This window comes from Gossypium arboreum, chromosome 6 (genome assembly GCF_025698485.1).
Source record: "Gossypium arboreum isolate Shixiya-1 chromosome 6, ASM2569848v2, whole genome shotgun sequence".
Lineage (NCBI taxonomy): Eukaryota > Viridiplantae > Streptophyta > Magnoliopsida > Malvales > Malvaceae > Gossypium > Gossypium arboreum.
This window is the reverse complement of record NC_069075.1, coordinates 141,901,672-141,913,927: the sequence shown is the minus strand read 5'-3', so window position 1 is coordinate 141,913,927 and position 12,256 is coordinate 141,901,672. Positions and strand designations below refer to the sequence as shown.

Genomic DNA, 12,256 nt, shown 5'->3' with positions numbered 1-12,256 from the left:
AGAGAAAAAGATCTTTTAATATTTAATAGCAACATCGAATTTCAACAGTTTCAAAATTAAATCGAGTTCAATTGAAAAAAGTTTTCTCCCATCTCTATTTTTTCTATTAACAAAACTTTTAACCCTTTTGTTAAAAAAAAATTCCTTTTGGTTGACAGCTATTTCCAGTTTGAGACACAATTATATAAGTTGGATTTTGTTCTTGGAGAAAAAAACTCAAGTAAATTTCACTAGTAATTTGATTTGTGTTTTGAAACAAAGATCACTACAAGATTCTTACAATAAAATAAAACAAATTGATTTACCATAGCTGTCCAAGTATCAAACCTAGGCCTCCAACTTGATGATGGAAAAATAAATCATTCTATCTTTCCGATTTATAGTTAATTTCATCCGTGTTTTCTATTGAAATTTTATATTTGTTGAGAAAAGATAGACTCTTTTTAAAAAAATTCTCAAATTTTATAAATTTCTTAATAAATTGGTATTGTTTTTAGTGAGGATTTGTCTCCTGACTTTATGGAGCACCTGAGTGCTTAAGGCTACTTAAAAGGACAATGGATTCAATAGAGAGGGAGCATCTTGTCCAACTGAACTATGCGTGGTGCTTGATCACCTTGTCACCTTCCAAAGAAATGTGGGTATTTGCAATTAGTAAGGTTTAAACCTATGCCTTATTCCTTGAAAGATGGTTTTCAAGTAGCCTCAAGCGCTCAAGCTCTCCAAAAAAGTCAAGAGTCAATTTTCCATTGAAAACAATACTAAACCGGTGAGGAATCCCTCAATAACATTCATACAATCATGTCATTTAACAAAAAAAAAAACAAATTATTTAATGAATTCAAGATAAACAAATTCTGAAAAAATACTAAATTAAAATTTTGAATTATAAAATTATTTAAATTTTAATTACATAAATTAAATCTCAAACTTCAAAATATAAAAGGTTGTAAGATGTTCAATACTTTTTAATATGTTTATTTTGTACTTATTTTTTGAATAAATTTCGTTATAGATTATTATCATATCTTTTTTTTATGCAATGCCTAAAATTATTCATAGCCCCTCCCCAACCCTTAAATAAGAAGATAATGCGCTTCAACGCACTCGAATCCACGTCCTCCTGCACTAACAACAATACCAATGTCGATTAAGTTAAGACTCAATCGCCAATTTTAAATTATAAAGTTTTTTAATATTATTTCAAACAAGTAAAACGAAAATGTAACACCCTTCGCCCGTATCCCTCGCCAGAACAAGGTTCGAGGTGCTACCAGATTTAAACTCATCCATTTATATAAAACCAGACCGTAAAAATTTTTGATCAATTTTAAACTTTTCATACACACGTATATTATCCTTTAATCGGGCTTACAAGGCCCAAAATATTCATGAGGCATTATTAAATATTTACCAATATCTTAGTCTTGTATCATTTACTTACTCAACTTTACAACCCTATACATGTCATAGACTCGAAACACTAAGATTTACTTACGCCGATAGCGTAGACTTGACAATGTGATAATATCTCTGACGGCCTTCAACCCGAGTTAACCTGGCAACCCTAGGGAATATGGGAAAGAAAAGGGGAGTAAGCTTTACGCTTAGTAAGTTCATAAGAAAACAATAAGCAACTCATTAATAAGTTTTATCAATGTTTACAATATAATCACAAATTCACTACAAGTTGTCTTCCTGAGCAATAGTCACTAAATTATTTATATCTGGAGCTACAAAACTCCAAATCAATTGCCGTTAATTTTCCCTGAAAATAGACTCATATATCTTCCATACATAAAATTTTCAGAATTTTAGGTTTGGCCAATCAATACCAGATCTTTCTTAAAGTTTCCCCTGTTTCACTGTTTGACTAATCTGACCACTCTTCACTACGAATCAAATTTCTCATTATACAGAATTCAAAATATGTTCTATTTGATTTCATTTGAAACTAGACTCACCAAGGAGTCTAAGCATATAAATTTTATCTTATAACCATTTTTGTACAAATTATAATGATTTTCTAAAAACAGAACAGGGGACCCCGAAGTCATTTGACTCTATCCCACGCCACTTCAAATATCTCATTATCAACAATTCTTTTGCTTACACAGTTTCTTTTATAAGAAACTAGACTCATTAAGCTTTAATTACATAATTTATTCAGCTTCTAACTCAACTCCAACAATTTATGGTGATTTTCCAAAATCACGTTACTGCTGCTGTCGCAAGCAGATTTATTACAAATTTACTCTTTCACACATTCTTTGCATTCACATTATTTAAACATGTATATCACCAATCAATTTCATCACATATCTATAATTTCACTCAAGCATAATCTCAATACAATACATCATGCTCAATGATTCACACACAACCGTTCAAATTAGCAATTATAAGATGATTCCGCACATAGTCCACCCTTATCGATAATTTACGATGGTTTTGCCCTTACTCACATATATGATATAGGCATTTCCACCTATGCTTCTCATTTCACATTCATGATTCAATTCCAATCGATCTAACATGCATAAGAATATATCACATACCTGGCCAATTTAATGCATTGAACAATTTCAATTGCCGATTTAACACAAGGTCTCATAGTCTTAGACTTTTATCAAATCACTGGCATTTAACCTGCTAGGTTTTAAACCCGATAATATTATTCACCAGCTTAAAGCTTGCTAGGCTCAAAGCCCAAATATCACCATTATAAAGTCGTCTCATAAATAATTCATATAATATAGCATGTAGACCTTTTCACTTTGCTCTATTTAATCATTCAATCACAATTTATAATTTCCCTTTGAATCATTCGATATTTTGCACACTAAGTGTCATTCTCAATATCTCACACACTAAGTGCCATTCTCAATATTTCGTACACTGAGTACCATATTTGATTGCCCCGCACACTAAGTGCCACATTTTGTCGATATGTCGTCAGACATTAAAATATTCACGTATATACAATTTATGCAATATTAAAGCATTAGAAACATCAATTTAACAATGTTTATTGCATACGAACTTACCTGCCTAAATTGTAGAGATACCAAAGTTCAGGGGCATTTTGGTAATTTTCTCATTTTTCTCGATTTTCCACCCGATCTTGATCTAAATTAATAATTTCATTCAGTATATTAATTTAGACATTAGAACACCTCATTTCATACAATTTGGTCATCTTTGTCATTTTTACAAAATTACCCCTAAAATTTTACTTTTATTCATTTTAGTCCCTGAGCTTAAAACATGCAAATTAACCATTTTTAACCATAATTAAGCTTAGCCAAATGTTCATGGTATCAAAACAGTCCATAATTCACTTTGTGGCAAAATTATAGTTTTGCCCCTAATATTTCAACTTCTTTACAATTTAGTCCCTATATCATAAAAATGCAAATTCATGAAATTGAGTAAAATTCTACTATAGACGAATATCACTAGTGTCTCTAGCAGCCCACACATTTCATTTATTTGACATTTTAACCAAAAAGTTTTCACATTTATCAATTTAGCCCTTAATTGTCAATTTCACAACAATTCACTTAACAAAAAGTGTTTAACTATTAACAAGGACTCATATTCTTCCATTAAACTTCAAATCCCTATTATACTCATCAATGGCAAATATCAAACTATTCAATGGTTTTGCAAAATAGTCCCCTCATTAGATAGATTAAGCAACAACGATCCCGAAAATATAAAAATAATTAAAAGCGGGACTAGAAATGCCTACCATGCATTAGCTGAAAGTTGGAAGCTTCTTCCATGGCTTCTCAAGTCTTCATATTCGGCTGGTAAAAAGAGAATGAAAAAGATGACACCTTGATTCTTTTATTATATTCATTTTATTATTATTTTTAATCAATTTACAATGTTAACCTTTATACACTTTATTTATTACACCAAATGGCAAGCCATCATATCCCACTATCTCTTTAATGGGCTAATTACCAAATAAGAACTTCTACTTTTAAGTTCTATATCTATTTAATACCTTTAGGTTATAGAACACAACTTTTGCACTTTATACAATTTAGTCCTTTTTGTTTAATTAACTATCGAAACGATAAAATTTTTCAACGAAACTTTAATACCATCTTATTGCCACTACGTAAATATTTATAAAAATATTTACGACTCGGTTTATAGAAACAAGGTCCCGATACCTCATTTTCTAAACTCACTTGACCTTAGGGTCATACCACTTGAACTTAATAAATCACTTACAAAACAAAAATCACAATATCAAAAATATTTTTAAAATCATAATTAACTTGTAAATATTAAATATAATATTTACCAACCTACTCATTCGGATTTGGTGGCCCCGAAACTACTGTTCCGATCAACCAAAAAAAAACGGGCTGTTACAACGAAAGTAAATTATATATATGATATTGTTTGTAAATTGAACTTGGAATATTCTCAAAATTTTAAATTGGTCCTTAAAGTCCTTTTTAGTCAAAAGTCATATTTAAAGTATCAAAATTGATCCTTTACAAATTAATATGAAAATTGAAAGTATAATTCTAAGGACCAAATTATGAATAAACCTTTGTATGCACGTGAACCCTACTTTCGTACTTATATGTCGTCATGAAAATCAATATTGTCCGAACAAAATCTCCTAGAATAAGGAGAAATTCTCATTGTTTTGCCCCCAAATCTTTTTCAAAATTTCAAACCACTTATTAACTAATTAAAATTTACATTGATATCGATATTTTTATCAGTATAGGAAGACGTGGCTTTAAGTATGTTGAAACATATTATCCTCTTATTTAAGAGTTGAAAAAGAATTATCGATAGTTCTAGACATTATATAAAAAATACCTTTAAACTAAAGCATATTAATTTCATAAAAATCTTAAAATTACCTCTCTTCTTTTGCCATTTTAAAGTAAAAAACACAAAATCCACCATATTAACATCAAATACAAATTTAAAACCCCAATAGAATACATAAATAACATTTTTATCAAAGTAATTGAAAGGTCCTGTATTATAAGGATTGAATTAAATTAAATTAATCTCTCTATTATTAAATAAATTAATTTAGTCCCTATACTATTAAAAAGAATTAAGTAAGTTCAAATTGTAACAAAGTTATAAAAATATCTTTAAAAGTATTATTTTTCAATTAAAATTCAATTCTAAACAAAAGATTAATTTACAAAACCATAAAAAACATTATAATTATCAAGTTTGTTAAACAATAAAGGTTAACTATATTTCAATTTAGGATTATTTGATTCTTTTAAAAGTACAAAGACTAAAATAATTCATTTAATAATATAAGGACTAATTTAATCGAATTCCTATAACAGAAGGACCTATCAAGAAATTCACCTTTATTTTCATCAATGAAGCTTCGATGTGTTGCTTGATAATGTAGAGCTCATATGGTCTCTAACTTCGCTAGCAATCACACCCTTCATCGCATCCCAAAACTCTGCCGTTACTTCCTCTTCTCTCCTCCCCTCCACCGTCAACCCCCCACCACTCCCCGGTGGCGCAAGAGTCAACGCCGTCAACACCTCCTCCTCATCCACCACCACAGATCCCTTCTGTTCCGTTTTTTGCTCCCTTATTCTCCTCTTCAACGTCGAGTTCCAGTGATTCTTCACAGCATTATCTGTCCTCCCCGGCAACAACTTAGCAATAGTAGCCCACCGATTACCATAAACACAGTGAGCAGCCAATATAGTCTCATCCTCCGCTTTTGTAAATGGACGGTGTTCAACATTAGGACTGAGCTGATTACACCACCGTAACCTACACGATTTCCCTGAGCGACCCTTTATGTATCGGCTTATCAATGACCAGTTCCAAGCACCGTATCGTTCAACAAGACGAGTTAAAACCCGATCTTCTTCAGCACTCCATGGACCTTTGATCCTTGATGACTCCGATGAGGATGTATCGGATGATGATGTTGATGATGAACACCCATTCATCGCTAATGAAAGTTTGCAATGAAGATTATGGGGAATTTGAAGTGGATTTTTTTAAGTTAAAGATGGAGATTTTGAAAGGAAATGGTGCATGAATGTAGCAAGGCAAGTAGCGAGTGGGTACTTCCAGGAAATAGGGTTATGGCTCTTTTTTTGTAAAGTTGGTGGGGGGGATCTAAGGCAGGTTTTGTCTAGTAGATGAGTACCCTTTGGCCCTAGGTTTTATTTGTTGACATTTTTATTTTGTTTTGTAAAAGATCTGTCTTGTCATTCTGTTTTGTCCTTATTTGTTAATTTTACCAATATGGGTCCAAAATTCAATTTCTTTCTCAGTTGGAATGTTGAGAATTTTGATTGAAAATATAACGTGTTTACGTTTTGATCATTAAATTATTCGAAAGTTTTTATTTAAGTCACCGAATTATTCAGAAGTTCTTTTTATTTAAGTCATTAGATTGTTAAGTTCTTTAAAAAATTTGGCTAGCAAACTCCATGTGATAATTCAACAATTGATACGGTGGATTAGTACCCATCAATAAGTAGAATAACACATTTTAGGTCCAAGTTAATCTAGCTGCTAGTGTCGAAGACCAAATAAGAAAGTTGTTTAGATTTTGGTTTATAGATTCATGACATTCAAAGTTTTTTCATGAAAAAAAAATTGAATTGTAAAAGAGAAGGGGAAGAAGAGCTTCTGTTGGTGTAGGCAGTGCGAACAAATAAGGCCATTTAGTAATGATTTTAACAACCCGGTGACTTAAATCAGGGCAAAGTCAGAATTTAATTTTTAGAGGGGCAGAATTAAATTTTATATTTTTATGAGAGTTAAAATGCAAATTTTCCATTTTAATAGCCTATATGTTTATATGTTTTAAAGGACTAAATAAAAAAATTTTCAATTTTAGGGGGCCAATGTACAATTTTACCTATACTAATTTAAAATTTTTATAAATTATAGAAAGCCAAAAATAAAAAATTCTCATTTTAGAGGGGCTAGGACCCCTACTAGCCCTCTCTAATGTCACCCCTAACTCAAATGAAAATTTTTAAAAAGCTCAATGACCATTTTGTAACTTTTTGAATTTGAGTGATCAAAACGTAGACTTACTATTAGTTTAGTGACCTTAAATGTAATTTACCCTATATTTTTAATATCTTTGGGTATTCGATAGTTACATTGAACTCAAATGAGGATTATACCTCAATTGTTCCTTTCTTGTTTCCGTGGAGATTACTTCTGTTAGCTAGCTCAAGTAATAATATTTTCACCTATAAGTGTCTTATATCCTATAGGGCATGGGTTCAAGATCAACTATACATATTGCGTATGATTCGTTTTCTTAAGTACCCAACATAACACTCTTTATATATAAACTTGTCATCTCTTTGATTATCTTTTCAAGCACTTAGGCTTTCGGTAAAGTTGAGAGACAAAACCTCCAAAAATAATACAATACTTGTTGAAGAGTTCACTAACTCCAAATGAAATACATTGTTGTGAAAAATGTTGGTTTAATAAAAGTTTAGGTTGAAAAAAAATTGTGATTTAAAAGCATGGTGAAAGAAAAAATTATGGTTTTAAAATTTTATAGATGTTTGACATTGTTGTGAAAAAAATGTGATAAGAAATTATTCAGAGGATTGTTAATGTTAATTTGGTTTATTTCCTTGTATGAGATTGTCGATGTTTGGTTCGACTAAGCTTAAAGTTGAGCTAATCGAACCCCATTTTGAGAGACAAGCTCTTACAATGATTTTTTTTATCTATAAAATTCGATAAAAATATCATACAGACCTTTATATTAAGAGTTAGATTACATTTTGTCCCCTCTACTTAAAAAATGGACAAATTATTCCTTGTATATTAGATCAAAGAGTAAGATGGTTCTTCTATTAAAAATTCCATTTGTCTCTCCTATTAAGTGATGACGTATGATAACTAAATTGCCTTTTTTTTTTAGTAAATGAGGTAAAATATAATATAACTCTTATAGGGATCTCTATGATATTTTTACCACAAAACTCTAAATTCGAGACATAACTTAAGAGGTATTAAATTTCTTACTACCGGTTAATTTAAAATTTTAAATGTATGGAGCAAATATTTAGGGAAATGGGTGGAAAAATTAAAAAATTTCAATTTAGTCAAAGTATGGGTGTTGTTGGAATGAAAGGGAAACCAAAGGATGAAAAAAATAATAATAAAAATCATTCCCGTAGACGACAGGAAAGGCAGAGCTGTTTAACACATAACATTAGAACAAAACGTTTTAAAATGGAAAGTGGGGCCTCCCACCCTCCTACTTTTTCAACCACTTTAGTTCTGCCCGCCGCAGATTTTCAGCTGTAAGTCCAAATCCATTGTCACTGAAATCAACGGCTCTCATTCAACTTGCCGTAAATATCCGATTTTATTACCGTATAATGTTTTTAAAAATATTTAGTTTATTTTCTTCTTTTTTTTTCTCAAAGCCGTTTATTTCTTATATTTTGTTTTACTTAACGGCGGTATCAGTTTTCGAGTTGGCTATCGTTTGCCTTTTCCCTCTCCTATCAATCATTTCTTTTTTTCTTCTTCTCATTCACTATACATAATTTCTCTCTTTTCAGTTTACAGATCTATTTTGTTGGTATCTTTGTTGTCTTCACAAGTTGTGATGGACAGATGGCGGTGTTTGTTGTTTGCTAAAACTCCACTAGCCACTAGTAGGTTTTCTTGGAAAGTGGGTGACTCTTCGTCAACTTCTTAATATGTCTCTATTTTGAAAGTATTTTAAAATAATAAATAATTTCACATGTCGATTTGGACTCGTGTTATCTTAGTTTTATATGTTTTTTGTTTGTTTAATAAGTTTTCAGTTTTTGAAGTTTTTATTTGCTCTTGTAGCTCGTTTTTTAGTATTGCTTATGCATGTAATCTTAGTTTTACAAGTGATTTTAAGAATGGTTTTGTTGTCATCCTATCTAGTTTGGTGAATGCTCGATTCTTTTGTCGATTTTTGCTTGCTGCTTTGTATATCCGAGGTTGATTTTCTTGTCGCATTAAGTGCTTGCAATCACTCCAGATATGTCGTGCTTGAGTTGTCACAAAGCCAACTGTCAACATGTCATAATGTTCTATTGATGCTGAGGCTAAAGCCTTTGTTGTGTTGATAGAGCTTGACCTTCACTATCTACGACGAGTGTTTGCCATTTTTTTCTTTGAATTGTATGATTCTATTCATTGAATGAATCAGTGAATTTACATTTTAAAAACAAATTGTTTAAGTTTAGAGTAAACTAGGGGTGTGCAAAATTCGGGCAAAACCGAAAAAATTCGATTAACCGACCAAATTCGGTTAATTGGTCGGTTAACCGAATTAATTCGGTTGGAGGTCGGTTAAAGTTTTTTTGAGTTTTCGGTTACCGGTTAATTCGGTTCGAAACCGGTCGGTTAACCGAAAAAAATTAATAAAAAAAAATTATAATATATAAATAGCTCACTATTCACTCAAACCCAATCCAACATAAACTCAAGTACCAGATCTAATATATATTAACCCAAGTATCCAACCCAACCCAATTACCCAACCCAATCATAAAAATTACAAATAATTGAATAAATAAAAATAAAAATAAAAAACTAAAAATAAAAATGAAAAACATATAATTTTATACAAATAATTCGGGTAATTCGGATAATTCAGTTAATTCGTTTAATTCGGTTAATTTTATACTTATTTTAACCAAAAATTAAAAAAATATAATTTTCGGTTAATTCAGTTAACCGACCGAATTAACCGAAATTTTTTTTTGAAAAAATTTCGGTTTGGTTAACGGTTAAAACTTTTGAAATGTCAGTTAATTTGGTTAATGTTATTTCGGGTCGGTTAACCGATTGAACACCCCTAGAGTAAACTACAACAAATGTCACTAAGTCATTAGTGAGTTTACATTTTGGTCACTCAATCTCAAAAAGTAACAAAATAGTCATTGAACTACTTGAAAATTTTCATCTAAATTATTGAACTATTCGAAATATCTTATTTAAGGCACTAGGCTATTAAGTTTTTTTTTTTTTTAAATTCTGCCTAGTGAGCTCCAAGCGATTAGCCGGCGATTGATATGATAGAACAAGATCATAAATGAGTAGAAGAACATATCTTAGATCCAAATAGATCTGATAGCCGGTAGTGAAGATAAAAAAGAAAGAATTATTTGGATTTTGCTTGCAGATCCATAACTTTCAAAATTGTTCCATAAAAAAAACACTAAACTACAAAATAAAAGAGGAATGAGAGCTTTCGGTTAGTATAGGCAGTGTGTATATATAATGTCATACAACAACACTTTTAACAACCTAGTGACTTACATAAAAACTTTTGAATAATTTAATGACCATTTTATAACTTTTTGAAGTTAAGTAATCAAAACGAAAATTTACTAACAATTTAGTGAAAATTAGTGATAGTTGATGTAGTTTGACCTAAAAATATTTCTTTTGAGTTTAATTAATTAATTATATAACAATAAACAACAATTTCAATTTGTTAATCCTAAAATATTTATTCTGAGTTTAATTAATTAATTAATTAATTATATAACAATAAACAAAAAACATCAATTATTATATTTTTAAAAAATACAAAAGGATTAAATACTAAAAGGAACAGGTCTCCACATAGGACGGGCCCCACTTCCAGCCTGTAAGAATCTCACACGATTCGAGTTGAATCCCTTTGACTTTTTGGTCTATTTTTTTTATCCAACAAGTCTCTCGTTTCACTCTCCACTACGGAGCGCGTGTCTTACTCCCTTCATCATTGCCATCAAATTTAGAATATTTATTTATGATTTTAGTCCCTCCACTGCACTGAAATTTAGGGCCTAATCACCTACATTAATTTGACATCTAATCAGAGTCACCTGAAAGTTATATATATTTATAAGTTGATTTAAGGCTAAAAGTTATTTTGATAAATATTTCACATCATCACTTTAACAAAAATAACCGATGATATTATTAATTGGACCTATTAATAGCATTATAAAATGTAGAACTAAATTATATATGTCAAATTTTAGTAAAGAGATTAAATATCAAGTTTCATAATAGAATAGGGACTAAAAGAAGAATTAGCCCTTTCCAAAACTAAATATTATATGTGACATATGCATAGCAAAAGAGAATAATCACAATTTTTTGCTATTAAGTACTTTAGAAACTTCAACATTGAAGTTCGAGTCTTTTTATGTAAATTAAGTGAAGTGAGTTAATTTACTGAATAATTAATTAATTCAATAACTGTAATGAATAATTCTTACAATAATTAATGACATAATTTTACAAAATTACAAAATGAACAATTGAGCAAACAAAAATGTGTATTTTTTTATGTTTGTTTTATAATTTACGAAGACTAATCCCTTTAAGGTTTGTGGCTACTATTGCCAATAATATTTTTTACGAGGTTTCAACTTGAACTCTCTTTCTAAAAAGGTAACATGTTTTAATATTGCACTTAACACTTATTGGTTAATTGATTATTTGTATTTGTCCACTATAAAATATCCATTAAGGATGTTTGAATTGGATTGAATCAGCGAGTCGAATAGATGAAAATGAGAGTTTATCAAGGAATCAATCCAAAAAAGACTTTAAATCAATTAAATCAAAAATCAATATAAATCAATTAAATTAATATTTTTTAAATATTTTTTAATAAAATTGGTGTTCCGCTAAATTTAGAGGGCCAAGGGGGTGGCTTAATTAGGGAGTATGATGCACGCGGTAGCGAAAAAAAGGATAATGATAAATTGGAGTCTAGCAATGTGAACCGGGGATTGATACATGATTGCATCTCTACCGTACACGTTTCAGACCCACAGACATTTAGTATTTTTTTTTTAGAGTTTTAGGTGGGCCTGTGATATTTCCTGCTGGGCACCAAAATCTTAGGTAGAGAAAATCGAGGTAAATTATGATGATTTAAACTTAATTAAAAGGGTTTTATTTAATCATTTTACAGTGTCAAAATAAATATTTTATAAGAAATAATTCGTTTTAAAAATGTATCTTTAAAATTTATTAAGTAAAAAGTATTATAGAGTTACTATATTATAAATTAGATTGTATTTTTATATATTATATAATTTATAAAACATAAAAATTAAATCTATAATAATCTATAATATTATATGTATCCACGTATTTTGAGTCAAAAGTCTTAAAAATTTGGAATTAATTTTATTGATAAATTTATAAATAGGTTACAATTTGTGAAATTTTTTACAAAGAAAAT

General features: G+C 29.9%; 1 protein-coding gene across 2 annotated transcripts; it reads right to left on the bottom strand.

Moving 5' to 3' along the window:
- Window positions 1-1,292: 1,292 nt before the first annotated feature.
- Window positions 1,293-6,192, bottom strand: LOC108482504 (transcription factor MYB44-like). 2 transcript variants are annotated; one of them, XM_053029455.1, is made up of 4 exons: window positions 5,371-6,192; window positions 3,755-3,812; window positions 3,048-3,129; window positions 1,293-1,567 (listed from the first exon to the last, which is right to left on the bottom strand). In XM_053029455.1, the coding sequence occupies exon 1, from the start codon at window positions 5,976-5,978 to the stop codon at window positions 5,382-5,384; it is 597 nt and encodes a 198-aa protein (XP_052885415.1). In that variant the 5' UTR covers window positions 5,979-6,192; the 3' UTR covers window positions 1,293-1,567; window positions 3,048-3,129; window positions 3,755-3,812; window positions 5,371-5,381. The 2 variants fall into 2 exon arrangements, with proteins under 2 accessions (XP_052885415.1, XP_017641128.1); XM_017785639.2 differs by lacking the exon at window positions 3,048-3,129.
- Between the last annotated feature and the right edge of the window lie 6,064 nt (window positions 6,193-12,256).